The 24,033-nt window shown below is 35.8% G+C and overlaps 1 protein-coding gene across 1 annotated transcript in view; it reads left to right on the top strand.

Moving 5' to 3' along the window:
• LOC135081182 (glutaredoxin domain-containing cysteine-rich protein CG31559-like) overlaps positions 1–24,033 on the top strand; it is a 119,443-nt gene that overhangs the window by 90,065 nt on the left and 5,345 nt on the right. The window contains exons 3-4 of the mRNA XM_063975926.1: positions 2,286–2,519; positions 22,253–22,318. Coding sequence (XP_063831996.1) covers positions 2,286–2,519; positions 22,253–22,318 — 300 coding nt within the window. The remainder of the gene's footprint in view (positions 1–2,285; positions 2,520–22,252; positions 22,319–24,033) is intronic.

Raw genomic sequence — 24,033 nt, 5'->3', positions numbered from 1 at the left:
TAGAAAGCTAGGTAGATTTGATAACCTGTTGTAAAATGTAGGATTTTATTAACACTTCATCAAATTATACCTAAGCAAGTATCACGATTTTATATTTAAATTTAAACTGCACAATTATAATTAGTCATGTAGCTTGAAAAGATGAATCCTCAAAACATTTTCGGAATAGCACCAACAAATTGATAATGACATACCTAACTGATTAATGACATTTTGATGACAACTGTACCAGCTTCGCAGTTCTGTTGCGCAAGAGTTGGACCGCGTTATGCAACACGTGCTCAATTGATGGACTGGCAGGTGTTATGCACAAGATGCCAATTGTGATATTTGTCAGGTATTATTTGATCGAAATTGGTAATGTTGTCAACACTTGCTAAACTGTCTGCCTGTGTGTCAATAATGTTTAATTATTTACCTTATTTCTGTTTGAAGTGTTGATTAGTATTTTTATTAATTTATTTATCTTTATCTAACATAGTCTTTTTAAACACATGTAGCATAACATAACAAAAATACTATCAATATTTTATAAATAATTTATCATTTACGTACCATTTACTGATTTTAAGGTACGTTGAAAATAACCATACATACGTTGCTTGTAAAAATGTACCAAAGCAACAAATCAAATCACTGTAATTCATTTTGCTAATGTATTAAAAAAATAAATTAAACATACATAATATTTATTAGAGTAAATTAATCAGTTTAACACGCATTAAAAATTGGCAAAAACGCTAGTAGACCATAATTTTTATCATCATGATAGTAGGTCATTCCGAACATCAGAGCCGGAAAACGTATAACCGAGTACCCAAAACTAGTATTAGTTACTGCAACTATTTACCGAAGGAAGTTACATAAAATACTAAAACACACTTTACCTACTTTAGACAGTACGTAAAACTTGTGAATTTGCAGTTGACACACTGTCGATCTATTCGGGCGGAGTCATGTGACATACTTAGTAAGTCAATAACTTAGCATACTGTTGATCATTTAGGCCCGATTCGACCGAACTTTTATCCGAGAATAACTCCTGGTATAACCGGCACGTGTGGTGACGGCAGAGTAGAATACATTTGTCACCAACCCCTACTCTTCCCGCGGGTGTCGTAAGAGGCGACTTAGGGACTACACATCAAACAGAGAACGGGCAGCAGCGCTCTCTGACAAACATAAATCTTTTAAACTGCGATCTCCAACCCGCCTGCCAAGCGTGGGGATTATGGCAAAACCCTTTACTATAGTGGAGGAGGCTCATAGTCCAGCAGTGGACTGTAAAGGGCTGTTGATCATGATGATGATAACCGGCACATTGACAGTTTCAGTATGGGAAATATGTCAAAAGTATTTATTCTGAGATTAATATTTACTCTTGTTCGGTCGAATCCACACTAATAGGCTTAGCGCTTAACTCAGTGTCTGAGGTAGCCTCACGTGAGGGTGTAACCGTTTTTTAACGTCAAACGTTAGTGAGCTAGACAAAACGCACTTTTTGATCGAATCGAAAATCGAATCCGTCAAAACTCCATACAAAAAAGGGGCTTTTCGACCACTTTTCGACTGGTTTGCGATTATAATTTGCACTTTGTCTAGACCCACTGATCTCCTTCAGATTTAAATGCTCTATCACGTCATAATTATGTCAATGTCACTCCTCCACTGGTAGCTGTTCCCATACCTCAGGTACTGATTGAATTCAGTGCTAGACCTATAAGTATGAAATGCGTTTTTATTGACCATGTTTTTGCAATGTTTATCATTAAGTCTTCATAAATAATTAACATAAGGACAACTTCATTTACAGAATAATTGAATTTAAATAATTTATAATGTCAGTAATAATTTTGAATTTAAAATTACAGTCAATTTATTCGATAACATTTTGATTTATTCAACTTCAACCACACAATAATTCAACTCTTTTTATTATGCTACCGACATCTATCGGAATTTTCTGAAACTTACTTGGTAAGGTTGCTAGTTGAAAAAGCAACACATCCATCTGTACCTTTTCAAAAACATGTTACGATTATCTATTCGACAGATGGCGCTATACGCCTAAAACCTTTTAGTTATATGGTCCAAAACATTACAATAATGTAATTTTTACTGATACTTATACTTAAATACGTGTAGAAACACTTTGTTAATTAAAATTTATTAGATAGGTAGCTAATTTATAATTGTAACAAAAATCTATTTTAACCGACTTCAACAAAAGGAGGTTCTCATTTCGGTTGTAATTTTGCTTACAACTTTTCTTCTTCTCCTTTCAGAGCTATAAAGAAAAAGATGCCGGCAAGGTTGTCCTGTACACCACTACCATGGGCATTGTCAGAAGCACGTACCAGCGCTGCGTGCTGGTGAAGAAGATCCTCAGAAATCTGCTAGTGAAGTATGAGGAACGGGACGTCTTCATGAGCGTGGAGTACCAGGATGAGATCAGGGACAGGATGAGAAGCGATCAGATCCTGGTGCCGCAGCTGTTTGTGGACGGACAGCATGTTGGGGTGAGTTTTATTCTAACTATCTTCTATAAACCCAAGCAGTTAACTATATCTCGCGGTTGGTAGCGGCCTGCATCCAGCCGCTTCCTGCTACCTTGAGGTCGTCGGTCCATCTTGTGAGTGGAGTCCCAGTGGCCTCCACTCCTGAATCTAGCTGCCCCATCGGCCGTCAGTTCTGCGTATTTCGTGCCCTGCCCATTGCCACTTGAGTTTATTAATCCGTATAACCGTGCGATATGGAAATCATTGAGGCCTTTGTTCAGTGGACGTCTGGCTGAAATGATGATAATGATGAATTACACTATCCTCCTGGGGCCCAGGAATTATTTTTATCGTGAATTCATATGAAAACTATCCAAATAGTATTAATAATTGATATAATTATCTTAAAAAATAAAATAAAAATTTTTATCTGGAAAACGGCAATTTTCTCAATGTCATATATTTACGACATCGGTTCCCAATGTCAACGACTTTTTTATTTCATGTACAGGATGTCCCGAAATAAATTGCACAAAATTAATCCTAGTTAAGTTTCTTGACTACCTACAACGAATTTGAATCGATTTTTGAAATATATTGAGATGCCAAAAATTTTTTGTACATATTTTTAAATTTTTTTCTGCCTGTACTTACTTTTTTTTATGCAGTGGATCCAAATATTGATATTTTTTAAGTACCTTTTCGTTAAAATGTAGCTAGATAGATTCTTTATCAAGTTTTATGTCATTTTTGGGCAATAACATTGCATCTCTATTTTTTTTTAAATAGTATTTCAAAATTTTATTGCATTTCATATGGATGACTCAAATTAAAAAATCCTCGTGATAAAAAAATGCATCACACCAATGTGTAATTAACATTAAGTGATGTAGATAAGGTCAATAGCAATAAAAAAAAAATAAAAAACAATTTGATTAAGTGCCTAATGAAATTATATTAATTTCATAAAAAAAATCAAAGTGACTTGAGGTGTTGATAATACTTCTGGGCCGACTTTACCAGTAAAATCGAGTTTTGAGTGTTCTTATAAGTTATATTCGCTTATATCTACCTAAACAAATAAGAAAATAATATCAGATTGTATGCTATTTAATAGAAAATGTATAATGTCATACAGGTATTACACTGGGCTCTGACAGTTTACACTAGTAATTGGGACCTCATGTAATACCTGTATGACATTCAGATTTCACCATGGTTTTCGTAGTTTTCATACGTATTTCCACAATCAGTGATACTCAGATAATAAAACAGTTCAAATCCCAAAACGAATAATAACAAAGGCTTATAGAAATCGTTCATATTTTAGTAAAAATTTCATTATTACTAACCACTTGTTCCCGGTCGCGGCGCCGTCGCTAGTTCAATTAAAGATAAAAACATACAAATGTCACTTCACTAGCCAATCACAGCTAAGAATGATGGACAGATGCACCATCTAACTAACTAACGTAAAAGTTCTGGTAAATTTCAACAGATAGCGTTGATTTATATTTTTTTGTTTTATGTAATAAATATATGACGCCAGGTCCCAGGAGGCTATGCAACGAACCACATGCTCCACAAAATGGGCCTAACGCTTTCGACCATGTAGAGAAAATGCGGAGTTTGCAAAGTCTATGAAACACTTACTATGCGATGCGAATGCGATGCGCTAGCAAGAACAAGGATTGTGTATTGTTGACGATGATGGTGTTAATGAGTATACATTCCTTAATAACTAAGTACCGACTTATTTATTAAAATCATCGTTTCCTTATTCGTATGTGAATTGGAATTACAATGGTGCAATATTAAGCCCCCTGATATTATAAATTGTTTTTACAAAACGGTAAAGATTTAACTGAAATATAAGTACGCCTAGTCGTTAAACCCTATTATTTATTTGGAAGTGCGGTCATTTTATGGACCGACTCCTTTCTAAGTAACTACCGACTGACAAAGAAGATATTATATTCTAGCCTTCCTTATTAATTTTCGACGTTATTAACTTTGTGTTTCTCTGACAGACCAAAATTAAAGCGAAGAAGTCTTGGGCAGAAGCTAATATCTAAATATATACCTATAACTCAAAGGTGACTGACTGACTGACACAGTGATATTAGTGATCTATCAACGCACAGCCCAAACCACTGGACGGATCGGGCAGAAATTTGGCATGCAGGTAGATGTTATGACGTAGGCATCCGCTAAGAAAGGATTTTACGAAACTCCACCTCTAAGGGAGTAAAACGGGATCCACGCGTACGAAGTCGCGGGCGACCGCTAGTTTTAAAATATAGTCTTTAACAGCAATTTACAAGGCATTCCTTATGAAACTTAGGGTAGGTCATTACCTAACCTAAGTTTTACTCGTACCCGTATCTTTTTCACTGGGGACGGATCAACTACTAGGCGAGCTAGACCTATGGATATGTAACTAAACTAATTAAATTAATAGGTAACTTAATCCCGATTAAGTAGAGTCTGTCGACAGAAGGTAATAAAACAGCCGATCGTAAGACTCTTGAGAAAATTACATAGGTATAAGGCAGTTTCGTAATGAAGAGCTCTTGTAACGTAATGTCTACAAATACACTTAAGTTCGTTAGTAGAGTTAAATAAAATGGGGTCAAACGAAACTAATTTAGGAATCCTTGATGACATACAAACATCCCCATAGCTACGCATAAGCATATGGTGCCGTTCAATAATATTAAACTTTCAGTTGGCCGATAGTTGAGTCCGATTCTAATTTGTATGAAGAATCGGCCGATACCAAATCGGTGTAATGTACGCGCCTTCATACATCTCCATACAGATTAACAGGCTGACCTAACTATCGGCCAACTAAAAGTCGGTGGTCTGCGCTAAGGCTTAGTGATTTGAATTAAATTTGAGTTCTTTTAGTATACGAGTAACCTACCTACATACATTATAATCAAATTAATCTATGTAGAGAATTAAAGTACGAAGTAAAGATTATTACATATTATGTAATAATCTTTTTACAAAATTAGTCAGTCAGACAGTTTGGTATGCTCCTTCAAATTTTAATATCGTACTTTAATTCTCTACATAGATTAATTTGATTATAATGTATGTAGGTTACTCGTATACTAAAAGAAATCAAATTTAATTCAAATCACTAAGCCTTGGCGCGGACCACCGACTTTTAGTTGGATCGGCCTGTTAATCTGTATGGAGATGTATGAAGGCGCGTACATTACACCGATTTGGTAGATATCGGCCGATTCTTCATACAAATTAGTAGAATCGGACTCAACTATCGGCCAACTGAAAGTTTGTGGTCTCCGCCTAGGCTAAATAATAAAGTATTGAAGAAAGTAGGGCGATGGAAATGCGCGAAACAAGATTTTCGCACGATTTTTAAATTTATTATATTTGATTTGATTTGACGTAAAAAACATAGATCAACATCAGATCCTAATATGTAATGTCTCTACAACTATCCCACTTTCATACAATTACTGACATGGAAAAATTCCATCATTCTCTAATAAAATCCCATCCCACATAATTTATATATTTTGCTAGAAATATCGGTGTTTACAGTAATTATTATAGCTACCGGTCCCACCACACTGTTTACAGTTTACGGCGAAGATAATCTCTTACTTCCATTCTGACAAGGCCGGAGAAAATCCTTCCTTTAACTTTGTTGTCCACTGAAAGATATATTTTGGACATTTTGGACATTTTTACACTACGCTTGTAGTCAAAAACTAAGCAAAACTTGTACTATGGGTACTAGACAACGGATATAAATATACTTAAATACTTTTTTTTTTGTAAATACTTACATACATAATCATAGTAACACCCAGACCCGACACAGAAATTAACATTCATCATTATTCAATTTCTACCCGGCCGGGAATCAAACCCGGGACCTCTCGGCATAGTAGTCCGTTTCGAACCACCAAACGGCCGACAAATAAAAAAATATAATATAGAGTAGGCATGTCGCAGTAATGATTCCCGAACATTTTAATCCGGGCCTTTTCAAGGCGAGAGTGGATATTAGGCACTTACAGGGCAGATGTAGGTACTATCCTAGACTGCATCCCACTTAATATCAAGTGCGATTGCGGCCAAAAGCCAAACTGTTCTGCCTAAAAAAAGATCGGTTACATGCATCGAATTCCAGTGGCTTCGCAGAAGCGATTTCGCAATAAATTACGTGTATCGCAATCTTGTAGCATCGTATAAACATTCGAGATTCCAATTTTAGCCCATCACGGAGATCAGAAACCTTGATTTCCATATTTTGAGTTACCAGAGACATCAGATGTTAGCTCAATCGGACCTTATCGTGTCTTTTGATGCATATAATCTTTCTGCTTTCTTAATTATTATTTACATTGCAGCAGCTGAAGTGTCAAATCAGTATTTTATCGCAGAGCAAACCAGTGTGCTTACCATGAGTTTACGTTAGGTGTGCCCGCTAGAGAGTACGTCAAAAAATCTATGAAGATTTTATTTCTTGAAAGTAGCCGCTAGGGACGCTGCACAATATGTTATACATTTGATGTAATTTTTTTTAAGCAGTCTCTAGCGAGCACGCCTAACGTAAACTCACAGTTGAAGTGTCAAATCAGTATTTTATTGCAGAGCAAACCAGGTAGGCACACAGTTCACACAGATGCTACGTTCCAGAACTAGCGTCGACTCTCTCACACTGGAGTCCATGGTTTATAGATATTAAATATAGTCAAGGCAATCAAATCCCCTGTACAATATGATAGGCTTAATACAATATGAAAATGCCTGTTATTACCGCGGCCGACTGGAAAAAGCTTTAATATTACGCTTGTCTAAATCTGTTTTGCTTTAAGGCTGGGTTGCACCATCTTACTTTAACTTTGACAAACGTCAAAAATCTGTCAAACTCCATACAAAAACCATCGGTTATCGTTATAGTTACCGTCAAAGTTAGGTGGTGCAACTCACCCTAAGTATTTTTGTTCACGTTTTACACTGGGCCACAACGAATAGAATGATGACATTTAAAAATTCTCCTAATACACGGTACAATTATAAAAACGAAGGTATTTGTTTGTCTGTATTTCCATGGCCAAAATACTTAACCTAGATGGTAATTTCTGGATAGGTAAATAAAAAGCTTTCTGTGCCCAAATAAAAATCATATAGGTACGTGGTAAAAATAACTGCGAACAAAGGGCTACACAACACAAAATAATAAGTTATCTGAAGAAATAACAAGAAAAATGTTCTTATTTCAAAAATGTCTCAACCAGATTTTCCTTTACACAGGTTTAAGTTTTTAAAGATCAAACATTTTATAGGCTTACTTATTAAAAAATAGGAAATACTAAAGGCTCCAGGAAGTTTTGAAAGCCTATTAATAAGCCTCTAGATAAGCGCTCTTTCTTGTCCAATCTCACTGAACACTGGTCGTTAAGATTTTTAGGAAAATCTTCTTAACCTTTGAACTTCTTATTAAAAGGTCATTATAGAGGACCAATGAGACTGCAGCGTTTATCCAAGCTTCAATTAGCGTAATAAAAAAGTTTCAGACCCAACGGGCTGGCCGTAAAGCCAACCCATCATCACATTAACGTAGGGTTGGCACGTACGCAAACAAAAATTGGCGGATTGTTATCAAAAGAAAATTTCATCTCCACTTAAATGTTAAAGGATGATGGGCACAAATGTATGGAAAGTGGTACCCGCTCCAATAGCCATAACCAATATATATTTCAAAAGGCCTTTAGATGTATAAAAATGTCTGCTATGGGGCCAGTTCTAATTCACGTTTTGAAAGCAGTAATTCCACTAAGTATTATAATGAAAGTATAACACAATCATCCATGTATACGAGTATGTACTATGACTACAATCTATTAATATAACTAAAAGAAGCCTTGAAAAGGAAAGGATTATACCTACGATGAACTACCCAAGCTATTAGCCCTTTATTCGCTTTCATCATCATCATCATGATCATTTTAGCCATATGACGTCCAGTTGAACATAGGCCTCCCCCAATGATTTCCACAATGGCCGGTTGGTGGCGGCCTGCATACAGCGCCTTCCCGCTACCTTTATAAGGTCGTCGGTCCTTCTTGTGGGTATATTCGCTTTAGCAACCCATAATAAAACCATTAAGAAATAATAAAACTCCAACCCCTTTATTAATAAAAGTTACACACTAGTTGAACTCTGATTTAAATTGTCATTTGGTATGGAAATGTCATTTTAATCCAAGGTTCATCCTAGGTATAACTTTTTTAAATAAAGGGGTAGTAGTTCTTCAAATAAAAACATTATTTCACAATTATCTCTATCAATAATTATAGAGTTAAGGAAGGATGCTGGAGCAGTAAACCCTTCATGCCTCGCATAACCTAAGTACCATAAAATGGACACGTATGATACTTCGGTTACACAAAAAGTATGTTTATCTTCGATCGCAACCAGATCTGAGGCTGGTGGCCATAGTAAAAGTTGTTCGTCTTGGTAAGACCTTTCAAACGACACTAGAAGCATATCTATTGGAGCCGGGTACCATTTTGCCCATTGTCCTTTCTCAGTGGAGACGATATCTCGGCAAACGTACTCACAAACATTACTATGAGGTGTCACAGTGCGCGTACACGCAGAGGGTGACACACGAACCAATCATAGAGCTCTATTTAACGCTGTGCGTTCGATTTGTTACATCACACACTTCCGTGCACGATAGACTCCTGTGCTCCTCTCCTGTTCTCGGTGGGCGCTGCTTGTGGTAGCGGGATGAAAAAAGTAAAGGAATAATACTTTGTAGTTTCTAATCACAACGGGGTAGCTCATCTAAATTAGATAAAATGCCTCGATAAAACAATACGATGAACAAATGTTCAAATTCAAATTCAAATTCAAATTCAAATTCAAATTCAAATTCAAATTCAAATTCAAATTCAAATTCAAATTCAAATTCAAATTCAAATTCAAATTCAAATTCAAATTCAAATTCAAATTCAAATTCAAATTCAAATTCAAATTCAAATTCAAATTCAAATTCAAATTCAAATTCAAATTCAAATTCAAATTCAAATTCAAATTCAAATTCAAATTCAAATTCAAATTCAAATTCAAATTCAAATTCAAATTCAAATTCAAATTCAAATTCAAATTCAAATTCAAATTCAAATTCAAATTCAAATTCAAATTCAAATTCAAATTCAAATTCAAATTCAAATTCAAATTCAAATTCAAATTCAAATTCAAATTCAAATTCAAATTCAAATTCAAATTCAAATTCAAATTCAAATTCAAATTCAAATTCAAATTCAAATTCAAATTCAAATTCAAATTCAAATTCAAATTCAAATTCAAATTCAAATTCAAATTCAAATTCAAATTCAAATTCAAATTCAAATTCAAATTCAAATTCAAATTCAAATTCAAATTCAAATTCAAATTCAAATTCAAATTCAAATTCAAATTCAAATTCAAATTCAAATTCAAATTCAAATTCAAATTCAAATTCAAATTCAAATTCAAATTCAAATTCAAATTCAAATTCAAATTCAAATTCAAATTCAAATTCAAATTCAAATTCAAATTCAAATTCAAATCCAAATCCAAATCCAAATCCAAATTCAAATTCAAATTCAAATTCAAATTCAAATTCAAATTCAAATTCAAATTCAAATTCAAATTCAAATTCAAATTCAAATTCAAATTCAAATTCAAATTCAAATCTTTATTGCGTACTAAGTGACAATTATTGTAATGGTGGAAATTACATACACATGGGCTTAAGACTTAGTGACCTAGGAGGTATTGCAACAGAGTAGGTGGCTATTTGTCATCTAAAATCAGCGATAAGATTATAATCTCGTGGCACGCATCCTAGGCCGCCTGATCATCACTTCAGTAGGGATGCAGTGCAGGACGTTATGGCGCCCATCCCGGGCTTGCAGGCTGTAGGTGTAAGCGTACCTACTTCATACAGAATCTTCATTATTAGGAATTTGTGTTAGTGGACAGCCCTAAAGGCCACTCGGTGTAACGCCGGCCGCACATTGCCCCGCCATACTTTATTGCAACCGTAACGATACTGCACGTCCCTGCGTATATTACACTTTTATAAGCCAAGCTTATGATTCGCTGTGGCATGGCTAGATGTTTTTTCAAGATATTATTTGGTTTATCTTTCGGACTTGGAAACCAATCCGACAAAATCACTCTGCGAAAAGGTTCGATGAAAAAGTTAAATTGCCCTGTGTACGCGTATGAAAGCTCTATGAAAGTCTGATAACAGACTACACACTCCTTTATTAGCACACAAATGGCAATTGACAACAATTATAACAAATGACAATCGATCAATTTGTCAGTAGAAAGATACCTTACAAACTTATAGATGACCCACGCTGAACTGTCCCACCAAACTCAATGACAGGGGGGCGCTACCATCGTTCAACTAAATGGTTTGCAACATAGCAAAAATCGGAACCAGCGATCCGGTATTGACGGTGCGGTGGCGCCCCACTGTCAATGTCATGCATAGGACAGTTCAGTATTTTGGAACTATACCAACGTGTTGGGTCGTAATGATGCAACTATTTCCGCTTATTTCCGCTTGATTTCTGAAAGGCAGCCTGAAGTTTGATAAATCCAAGATTTTAAAACCTTTATTTGCATGTCACATACTCAAAAGTACAGGGATAGTCACTAAGATATTATACATAGAATACTGGTCTACTTTTTTATTCCAAAACAAAACGACATAATCTTACTGGGAACAGCACACCATATGCCAGCTATAGCTAAGTACTACGTACAATCACGGTCACATAAATGTTACTACCATGGAAATTATTCTCTGCGTAATAAGGTTTAGAATCCAATGCAAAAGCATTCATAGTTTTGCCCGGGACTGCAGTCCACAGCACATCAAGCCAAACACCAGTCTCTTATGTCGATGCATTATGGTCGAATTTGCAACACAAATGTATAGTATGATGTGCTATCGTCTGTACATTGTCCACCATCCCATGAACTCTACAATCGATAACCCGTCCACCTGTTGACTCTACACGCGTCGTGTACACAGAACCACATTACACGTAACATGTTGACTTTCCACCACCCTATTCCAAAGGAATAAGAGCTAGTTTGCGGTGTAACGGTTACACTGATCAGTGGTCGGGTGTAATAGAGTTTGCGGTATAAACATAAAAAGCAGTGCCTTTTCAAATTAGCTCTTCTTGTTATATTAATTAAGTAGCTTTTGGGTTAATATTTCCTTTGCTAAGTAAGATGGCTGGTTGATATCACCTCTAGACAGCGTGGTTTCTTAAGCAGTCTAATAAAATGTATACGGTCTTTTTAAATGAGTTATTTTTAGCTAAAATAATGTAAACTTTAATGTGTTGGAGATAATAGCGATAATAATATTAAAGAAGAGGCGTACTTAGTAAATACATTAGGATAAGTTACTAATTGGGCATTTTTCTATTGACCAGTCAGGGTAATCTAAATCCCATTTGGCAAGTTTGAAAAACTTGCGCTCGCTGGGAAAACGTAAACGTAAAACGTAAAAACTCTACAATACTTAATTGACATTTAGCCCGTATTTTAGGTCAATTCTACTATAGTTGTTGCAATTCACGAAGGCGAGTGAGCTTTACATGTGTGGTGGCTCGCTACTGTTCGTTTTTCAAAACATACGTACACACACAAGTAAAGCTCACTCGCCTTCGTGAGTTGCACGAACTATAAGGCTGAGTTGCACCACCTAACTTTGACCGTAACTTTAACGATAACCGGGGTTTTTTGTCTAGATATTGACAGATTTATGACGTTTATCAAAGTTAAAGTAAGATGGTGCAACCCAGCATTAGTCTATGACAGGCGATAGAAATAAATTTACTTACAACATTCAATAATGATAGCCATACAGTCTAGACCACCCAGTAAACGTTCTACCGAACCTTTTACGATAATGCGTTTTCATATAAGCAGATAAATGAATAGATTAAAACCTGCATCCTAACCTCAATGGGCAAACATTATGGAATATCACTGTCATTGCTTTTAGACATGCAATTAGAAACTTTATAATATCTATGCATAGAGTTCATTTTCAAGTTGACAGGTTTGGGATTAAACTTTGACAACATTGTAGTATTAAGCTAATGTATAGAAAACACATTTCGCCATCGTTTTATCTATGTTACGGTTAATGTGATAAATTGAAAATTATTAATAATAACCGGTTATTATGAATAATTACCGACAGTCGCGGTAAAAGTGATAAATTAATCACATTTAACAGTGATTATTTAGTAATTCAACCTTAGTACTAACAAATTTCATAAAAAAGAACAACATCTTGTGTACGTGCTCGTGTACAGCCAAACTTTTGAACGTTTTGATATCATATATTAATATAATTTGGCATAATGAGTTTGGAATGTTTCTTGCATAATATAACTTTTCCATGATGCCTATAACATAATGTTTTGATTTAAAGTGAAAAATAGGTTAAGGTGCGGCGGGGGTGGCCCTTGGGCCACCCCTAAGCCGCCTATTTAGTTTTATACACACATAAATAACCTCATATTAATCACATTTACCAAATCATGCGGTAATTATTCATAATAACCGGCGATTATTCATAATTTTCACATTTATCACTTTGACCGTAACATCTATACTATTACTAGTAATACTAATATTATAAATGCGATAGTAACTCTGTCTGTCTGTCTGTCTTGCTTTGACGCCTAAACCACTGAACCGATTTTGATGTTTGGCATAGAGATAGTTTGAGTCCCGGGAAAGGACATAGGATAGTTTTTATCCCGGTTTTTGAAACAGGGACGCGCGCGATAAAGTTTTTCTGTGACAGACAAAATTCCACGCGGGCGAAGCCGCGGGCGGAAAGCTAGTACGTCATAATGTGGATCTTGAATCGAATTTCAATGTAAAGATGACAGGACATCAAGGTAAATAGTGGAGAATCTTAATCAGCTGTCATTAGTGCTATTTTTGCAACAAATGTACATTGTACAACAAATGTTTATTCATCGTCTTAACATAGAAAAGCTTACAAAGAAATTGAGACCTTAATATCTACATTTATTAATTTTTCATCAATTAATCAATACTAATATTTAATCTTACCTTTCCAAAGTTATTGACCTTGCCAAAGCTTAAATTTCGTATAATAAATTATCAAAACTCATTTCACACTAAGCCATCTAAGATCCCTAAGGATAGAGACGACATTGAAGGAAAATAAACTTGAATAGATCCTTTACATTGTAATGATCTTTGGGAATGACAATTAATTTAGTTCATTTATACTGATAAAACCTGTAAAAGCCAGTTCAGTTTGACAGTTCCTTAGAGCAACGTCTTTTCACTGCCAAATCAATAAATATTTCACCAGTTGGCGCTTTTTTTTAATGCTGCATTTTTAAATCCTTCTGCTTATTATCAGGCTCAGATCATAAATACAATAATTTGCATTATACTACACTGCCTTTTAATCTTGTAAAGGTCGATTTTCAAATTCTTTAGTGGTTTCCCTAGATGTGGCCAGCATCTATAGTCGTACCTATCTAAAATAAAAGTTTAAAATCTTGGCAGCTCCAAGTCCCGCCTTTTTGTTGAAAAAAAAACCTGGATGTCATCACAACTATTTAATTCTTCAAGAAACAGGCAAAGATCACAAACCATTACAGCCTTGCTTTTCGCCCAAAAGGATTATGATATTTTTTGCTCTGTGGTATGACGTAACCATATTGTCACAGTTAAAACATTTTTTTATTGAAATGGCCAGTGATAAAAAAAATTCAGATGCTTCCATGGCACTACCTAATGCTCAATCGAGTAAATACTGATGTTAAATCGATCCTACCTATGTGAGGTACGGCAAGCCATTAGTAGGTGAGCCGCGTGTAATGTATTTATTTAAGCTCTGATTACTGAGATAACTATGGGAATGGCGTTATACGAGAAAGGGTTCTGTCTCTTCTTTGATTTTGTTTTAAAACTTCTCTGTTTCTGAATAGTAAGTAAAAAATCTAACCCCTGAAAATATCTCACTTTTTGTACAGAAATGAGTGAAAAATCCTGCTGTTAGTTTATTTATTTAAGTAGTTATAGTTTATTACAAAACAATTAAAAATGGCTGAAACGAACATTACAAATCAGTAGGTAGGTATTTGTTTCAAACAAATGAGTTCAATCTGAAGCTTTGATGTTTTTGTATGGAGTTTGACAGATTTTTGACGTTTGTCAAAATTAAAGTAAGGTGGTGCCTTAAATGTACTTGTGCTAATCATCACACTAACATAATTATTACCTCCGCCAAAGATTGCCTGTTTAATTTTTCAGTACGCAGTAGGTATCTCATTTGCAGACATTTATAATTGAGCTTGTAAAGACTACACAGTAACACTGTAACAGAAGCACTTTAGTGATTGGAAGTGGTTTAAAAAACAAATCCCCATCGCTTTGATAGAAAAATTAATGTAATTAGAATAAAAACTTGGGTCTTTGTTGCTGCATTTGTTTCACACGTGGCCGCGGGGCAGAGGCACGTGCAATGCCCTACCACAGTGTCAATAGAACAGCCAGTTTTAATGGAATTTGGAGCTTCGTAAAGTTGTAAATTATGGCCAAATGCCATACTATTTAGTAGGGAACAGGGCTATAGATTTTTTTTTCTTATGTGGCAGGAGGCAAACGAGCAGACGAATCACCTGATGGTAAGTTATTACCGTCGCCCATAGACACCCGCAGTCTCAGGGGCGTTACAGATAGATAGAAATATGTAGCTTAAGGGTTCGTAAGTAGAAAATCAGCAGTTTCAGTGATGTTCTACTGATGATGATGTTCATAACGATCAGATACACACACATAGTCACACTGATAGAAAATCTTGTGAAGTAATTGTTGAAGAGGCCGACATTTTGACTAAGTTCCTTGTTTTGCTTTTTCTAAGCACTGGCCTATAATTATCGTTGTCTCGAAGCTGTGACAGGCAGTTAAAGATAAAAATAAATACCAACCGAATTAAGTACCTCCTCCTATTGATGAAATCGGTTAAAAGTTATACTGTTTTCTTCGGTATGTAATGCGACCGAAGCGCTTTGCCCGATAATGGTAATAATGTAAACGCAACGTACCCCTGCGTCCAGGCAGGGCTGCCACAAGCAAATACAACGGAGCGTATAATCAGCAATACTCTGTCATCTCTCTATAGCACTGGAGAGAAGTCGAACCTTAACTTCGAACTCCTATGTTCTTCCGATTAATGACGTTGCGAGTCCAATGACAGTTTAACTTTCCTTATGGATAATTTAAATATAATTTACGTTAGCATTACGCGTATCCTTATCAACATGTTTTCTTTCGTTCGCTTTAGCCAAATGACGTCCACTGCTGGACAAAGATCCCCCAAGAATTTCCAAAACGGCTGGTCGTGCGCCGCCCGCATCCAGGTACCTCCCGCGACCTTCACCAGATCGTCGGTCCACCTAGTGGGGGGCCTGTCCACACTATACGTTTTCTGGTGTTTAACCTATTTTAACTGACGTTAATTAGTCTGATCATCAGTTATTCTTCTTAATTATTCAGATTTCTAATTATCATTTTCATTCGATTACGATGTGCACTTTGATCATAGTAATTTTCGCTTCCATTACCGGATCATACAGAAGACGGCACATCAAGCTATTTAATTGTGGCCCTAATGTAGTTGCAATAAGCACTATTATACGACACAAAAGTCTGATGTGCTAACTGTACAAAAAGTTGTCAGAGCGATCTCTCCATCACAGTGAGAACACTGTTGACCTAGTGCTAACAAAACGAACTATGATAACGAAATTCCAGCCTTATGTTATTGAATTTTGAGATGAAAATCGTTCGCAGATTTTCGCGACGTATTCTGGAATCTTCTGGAAAACGGGAATTTTATCAAACTCGTCATATAGATTAGGTTCGTTGCAAATTTTATCTTATTACAATTAGCTCCAAGTTTAAAGTGAAATGAAAGATTTGCAGAGTCCAGATTGAAATGATGAAAAAGTTTTATCAGTTTTATAAGTAAGAGGAAGATTTAAAAAAAAATAAGCGTGCTACGTCTTATTTTACGTGTAGTAAACAATGTGTTATCGACTGTACATTAATCAATTATACCAAACAATCGATTTCTTAGATGATTTTAAGTAATTATCAGCTTGTTGAAGATCTGTTGGCTAAAGTGCACCAAATAAAAACATCCAAACTGTCGTCGAATTATCGCGAACCATTAAAACGAGTATGAGAACGCGACACATTGTAGTTTAAGAATCCAGTAGACAATGGTTCTTGAAGTAATGTTAGGAATAGTGTAGAATAGATGTTTTGCAATAGAAATTAAAATAAAATATGTAAAAAATACAACTTCAAAGTTTTGAAAATTCCTGGCTATTAATTGTATGGGCTAATCGTACGTAAACCAATTACTTAGTAGGACAAAAAAAAAAATATACTGAAATAGACACTTGAATCATTCGTTCGTTCGTTCGTTTCAGCCAAATGACGTCCACTGCTGGACAAAGGCCTCCTCCAAGGTTTTCCACAATGCACGGTCCTGCGCTGCCCGCATACAGGCTCTTCCCGCGACCTTTACTAGATCGTCGGTCCACCTAGTAGGAGGCCTGCCCACGCTACGTCTTCCAGCCCGTGGTCGCCACTCGAGAACTTTTCTGCCCCAACTGCCATCGTCTCTACGAGCTATGTGCCCCGCCCACTGCCACTTGATTTTAACAATTCTGCGGGCTATGTCGGTCACTTTGGTTCTCCTGCGGATCTTCTCATTTCTGATTCGATCACGCAGGGAAACTCCAAGCATGGCCCGCTCCATTGCCCTTTGGGTGACCTTGAGCCTTGAGACACTTGAATAAGTGGACAAAATTATAAATCTGAAATTCCGGGTTAGAAACATGTTCTTATATTCCTTCTTTCTTTTTAATATTTGCTACCGAAGAGATGTGAATTGAGTTGCTTAGGAGCTTTTGTTGTTAACGAGGTACTAAGTATTAGAAGAAATCAATACACCAACTTAATCCCTGAACCTATTGAAATATTAACTATAATTCCCGAGAAAACGTTTCAAGTATGCTCTTGTGATATTAGATGTTAAGCCGTGCTGCTGCTCTAAGCCGCTAAGGCCACGTTTACTCAGAAGCGGAGCTTTTAGCGGAGATTGCAGCGGGGGATTTAAGCGGAGTACAGAACAGAGGGTAGACCTGGGCCTGTATAAAAAGTGCATTCATTTAATAGTTTGTCTACTGACACTGTTTTAATATAATTAAATTCAACGTTCTTGACATTCACTCCACGAAATTCAGGAGAGGGGAAGAAGCATGCAAAAAATAGTTTAAATTAGTTTTTGTCTGTCACAGAAAAACTTGATCGCGCGCGTCCCTGTTTCAAAAACCGGGATAAAAACTTAAGTTCTTTCCCGGGACTCAAACTACACTCGACATCAAATAAATCGCACCTCCCGCGACAAGCATTTTCAAACGTATGCATCCCCACTTCCCACCAATATTGGCACCATTTAAAAGCTTAGTTCTAACCTTCATTTCATTAAAGGAAAGGTTTTTACCCCAAAAATGTGTCTTTAGAAGGATCCAGAGTCACTTCTTCAAAAAATAGTTAGTTACGCTAGAGCCAACTTTTATGGCTATAAAACTGTTAAGTTGGGATTAATCGCTATCCATAGAGGACACGTGAGATTATTATTTGGTTTTATAACCATAAAAATTGGTCTAATTGATCCCATAGGTGGGCCCAAAGTGAGGTATTTTTTCAAGTCACATTTATGGTATACTAGCTTTCCGCCCGCGGCTTCGCCCGCGTGGAATTTTGTCTGTCACAGAAAAACTTTATCGCGCGCGTCCCTGTTTCAAAAACCGGGATAAAAACTATCCTATGTTCTTTCCCGGGACTCAAACTATCTCTATGCCAAATTTCATCAAAATCGGTTGCGAGGTTTAAGCGGGAAAGCGTAACAGACAGACAGACAGACAGACAGACAGACAGACAGAGTTACTTTCGCATTTATAATATTAGTTGGGATGTTAATCATTTATTAAGAAATTGAATGTGTTTTTCTTTAAGGATATTTATTGGGCTTTCAAATAACACCAATATTGTTGGGGCACCATGATTGTGTCAGAAGAAAATCGTTAAAGTTCGCGTCGCGGAAGGTGCGGTTTATTTGATGTTGAGTATATTTGTCTATGAGACAAAATTACTTTCGCATTTATAATGTTAATAGAGAGGAAAATTCTATAAAAATAAAAGACCTGCTATAAAGACATTGTTTACTTCATTACACAGGGTATTGTAATGAAGTAAACAATGTCTTTATAGCAGGTCTTATATTCTTCGGTCCATAAGCTGCGGTCTAAGCCTCAATGCGGGACAACTTGAGACGAGCATTAATGAGCGGAAGAGCCTTGAGTGGTTAACAAACTAGAATATTCCGTAGTAAGTTATTGTGACTACCTTTAATAAATAATACTACTTATTTTTTTAGGTGTCTATTTATACGAAATCGTGATGAAGTACAATGAAAAGAAGATCTTACTGCCTTTAAATGTAAATAAGTACTTCATTAAAACTTATACGTTTTAATAAAGTACCTACATTACGTCATGATGGTGTAGCTACGTCCAAAGTACCTACCTATTTACAATTTTAAGTTTTTTTTTATTCAAAATCTATGCGGTACAATAATTTTACCTTTTGTGGTAGTTTTTTTTATTTATTGTAATTTTATTTCTTTTACGCCTTCTCCAACAGTGTGTACCACGCTTTAGGAAAACTACAAAATTTTCCGAATATGATAACAAGAACAATGGCCATAGAAAGACTAATGTGAGAGAGCTATGGGATTTTTTCCAATGCCATTATTTTTCTGACATTTAAACTTGATTTAATGAACCCGCCATCGGTAATTGAAAACGTACCGTTAGCAAAATAAACTTAAATACTGGATTTAATTATGATAGAAAATATTTTTACCTGTGAAATAAATCAGCTCAGCAATTGATACAAAGTGTGGAGTGCGGGCCATATCCCTTGTTTGCCTCTGCTATTTCTATTTATTTATATTAACAGACAGACAGTAGTGACTGAGTTTGTTGCGGCGCTTCTTCTCAGCACTTGCCAAATGTTGGTCTCGAAACCTTAAGAACAAAATATTTGACGATTTGTAAGTAGGTACTATTTATTAGTCTAAACAAATAAAGAAATTTTGACTTTGACTTTGACCTCTGGTAAATTAGAGAGGTTCTACTAGGAAAACTAAAATCCCGCACCTCTACATGGTTTCTGCAGAATACCAGTGGCCGTAACGTGCTCTCCAGTAACAGTAGTAACCTCATACTGAGCAGAGACTAATTTGGTACAATGTATTTTCCTTTTGATCGAAGTTGATTGTACTTATTGTTTTATTTTTTGGTACCAAATAAATGTTTATTGATGATGATAATGACGATGATGAGGGAGATGATATGAGGATTATCTTACTTAATATTCACCAAATAAACTTATGGCACATGTCTGAAAATCATGAGCCATGATTTGAATACAATGTACTCCAACATTCAAGGACTTTTGTATCGGAGCGGAAAAATATTATTCTGACAAACATTAACACAATATTTTATATTATGTAACACAGGTTACACTTCGAACATAAAGGAATCAATCATACATATAATGGTAGAATTTATTACAGGAGTCATGACATTAATATAATTCTACGTTCAATATCGCTACTTATTCTTTATTTGCTTAGACTGATAAAAAATGTAAAAAGTTTTTATTATCTTTTTAAATCTTATTTAAACTTCATAACTAGCTAATATTTGTCTCAAAGAGTTGACAAAGTAAAAACCTTTATAATACTTAATGATCTTTGTTACTGATTGTACTAATCAATAACACAAAAATATCTCAGATGGAATATTTACGAGAAATGTCTGAATTTAATGCCTCTATTTCTATTTTATTTAATCAAACCTGAAGATTTGTTTATTTACGAGTAGTTCAAATAATTAATCAAAGAAGCTAATCCATCGTTAAATCTAATATGAAAAGACATTTCAGTACAATCTCAGTCTCAAGTCAATTTATCTTTATTTAGGTATTGATATGATACCAATATTGGATTTTAAGCTTGTTGGTTTTATGATTTAGCTTCGTGTATTCGAAAATTTAAGAAAACACCGTATGTTTTGATTCCCGCTGATTCTTTTCACAGAGAAAACAACGTTTTCACAGTAATCCAATACGCGATAACTCATCGCGTTGCCTCATAAAGTGCCACAAACAATGAGTTTACACCTCCGCTGTATTGGAAAACGCGACACGAAGCCATTTCTAGGGAAATGGGGAGATGGGGAAGTGGGGAGTTGACAGCCACGAGCCGACAACAATGGGGAATCGACGCGTGGCTCGTGATAGTTTCGCGATTGTCTTCTTTACCGCATGATGAAGTGGTGCCGAAGGTCATCTTGCTATTCACATCATTGGCAAGAGCGTAAATCATGATAGATTGATCTTAAGTCCTCTAGTGTGGATAATTTTAAAAAGTTCTCAAGATTTAAAACATATTCTTTCACCGGTGGGTAATTTCCTTCCGTTGCGACGATTTTCTATCTGTGAAAGATTTGACAATCCGCTCCGTTACAGCCATCTAATCTTCTAATCTAAGAAAAGTATTTCGATACTTTAAAAATATATAAAAGTAAAATTATTTTACCGTCTAATGAAGGTTTTATTTGTTTACATTATTAATTAATCATTACCTAGATTTATTGGGACAGAATAGGAACGTATATTTCCTATTTTCTACCTACCTATCCACAAGTATAGCCCTTACTGTACTGTACTGTACTGTATAGGATCTCAATTGTCTGAATCCACATACTTAAAGTTGTAGAACAAGACGTCAAGCTTATAAAAAACTTGATACCGGTAGTTAGGTGAAAATCACTCACCTGTAATTAATTTCAACTTATGAAGTTTCCCAAGAACTGGGACAATATTTCTTTGAACTACAACAAGGTATGTTAGCGTTGTCCCATTTTATTTACGTTAAATTTGAGTAAGAATATTTAGGCACGTGTATTCTGAAGGTCACTTTGATACTGATACTTTTTGCTATGGAAAAGTAGGTATAATAATATTCACAACATGTGACAACGGTTGTCTAAAAGGACGCTTCAAACTAAGCGTGACTGAAATGGCTACTTTTGAAGAGAAGTTCTACATTTCAATACTAGGTTTTGTCCGTGACTTCGTTTGCGTTAAACTATGGAAACTGTTTTGTCCCCTCAGGAGAGTGAATTTTGGAAAATCCTTTCTTAGCGGATGCCTTCATCATAATCGCAATCGTCATAAGCGCAATCCGTAATGGTTTGAACTGTGTGTTTATAAATCAGCATTATTTTGTCTGCATTACAGTAAAATTATCATTATCATCATATCAGCCATAGGACGTCCACTGCTAAACATAGGCCTCCCCCAATGATTACCACAATGGCCGGTTGGTCCTGCTACCTTTATGAGGTCTTCGGTACAATTAAATAATCCCAATTATTAGCAGCGGTACCTTCAGGCAACTCGAAACGTAATAACCACATAACAACGTCTAATTTTCTTTGGCCAATTAAGTAAAACTCAATTAATTCTTGTTCCAGGACGCGGAAACTGTGGAGAGACTGAACGAGAGCGGAGAGTTGAGGAAAATGCTGAAGCCCTACAAGGTAACTACCTTTAATTTCAGAGCTTTTCAGTATGTCTGGGAAAAGGAAAAACTGGAAGAAAATTTGGTATTATTGGAACTCAGACTAAAAAATATTGGCAATGGTGATAATTACTTATTAATAAAAAGTTACAGGTAAGGGTTGCACAGTAGTATAAAATAGCACATGATGTCGTGTCGTGTCGTGCACGCAGGAGGATTTAATGAATGCTGCTGACTTCGCCACTCTTACAGCGGATTTTTGGGCTGACTCTGTGTAGGTTTGTTGTCGACACGATAAGAAGAAGTACCTAGTTTAGAATGTAATTTTCACAATAAACGTCACTTTAAAATGGTGTTCAACGCGCGTGTAACTTTTATTAGTAAGTGGTTTCTAGTCTAAGTCTTGTCGTGGATGTCACAATTTTCGTTTTATAAAGGTATTGTCGCATTTGAATGCTTAAAAGGCACACAGCTATCCATTTCTCTGATAAAATGACCTCAGTTCTGAGCCTGCCTAAACAATACGTAGTATAAGTAAAGAGATTGGGTAAAACGTCGTTCTATGTAAACCCACGATGACATCACTTAGCAACAAATTGTGTGGTCAATCGATCAAATAATTATCTGCGGGGTTACTCCGAAAACGTTATCGGAACTTTCGAGTGTTGCCATCTCTTTCGCGCAAAGCGAGGTGCCAGCATGAGGGACGGTGACAGATAGACCTGAAGCTAGGTGAATAGGGTTTCGGAGTAGACCTTCTGGTCAGGGACTGATCGCCGCTAGATCAATCACTTTGCGGAGTGTACACAGAGGCGGGCCTAAAGATTTCGGTTGGCAACGAAAGTGGTAACATCTATACTATAATATCTATACTAATAGTATAAAGATGAAGAGTTTGTTTTTGTTTGATTGAACGCGTCTATCTCAGGAATTACCGGTCCGATTTGAAATTTTTTTTGCGTTGGATAGCCCATTTATCGAGGAAGGCTTTAGGCTTATGATATCACCCTACAGCCAATAGGGGCGGAGCAGTAAAGAAAAATGTTGCAAAAACGGGAAATTAATATTATTTTTATTAACACAGGGAGAATACAGGGAGAAGAAACCAAGGGTTTGCGACAACATAGAGGGTGTAAAAATGTATTATTACCTACAAAGTTTGAAAATACACGTTCTGTCATCCAACTGAGTCACATTTTATACGATAAGGGTTTTAAGCTCAAAAGTCATTAGAAAACTTAAAACTTTTCTACATTATTAAAAGTTGGTTGAAACTATAAAAAAAATTTGGCTTTCATCTTCTAAATATCTGAAACCTTAAGTAACGTACCTTTTGTATTTTTGTGCTTACTTTCCCGGGTATGGATCCAGAAAATAAAATTCAAAATGAGAATATATGGTGATAGTTCTTCTTTACACCGTTTTTTGGGTGCGCCAACATTTGGGCTCAGTCTAAAAATAATTTATGAGAAATCATACTCGACCGCGTATTTGCAAACCTCAACCAATATTACAAAACATTGTCGAACGCAAAACAAACACCAAACGTAAACACTCGACAGAGATTCCCACGTTAATGTTGCGAAATTCCGAGAATTTATTACGCAAAGTATACATTGTACTGACGCGCCTTTTATTTCTTAACTTTTGAGCTTCATGAAAACATTCACATAAGCTTTATTGAACAATCATGAATTTGAGTGAAATATTAAAGGTTTCTTTAAAGAAGTTTGT

Source organism: Ostrinia nubilalis, chromosome 19 (genome assembly GCF_963855985.1).
Source record: "Ostrinia nubilalis chromosome 19, ilOstNubi1.1, whole genome shotgun sequence".
Classification (NCBI taxonomy): Eukaryota; Metazoa; Arthropoda; class Insecta; order Lepidoptera; family Crambidae; genus Ostrinia; species Ostrinia nubilalis.
This window is presented reverse-complemented; position numbering and strand designations above follow the sequence as displayed.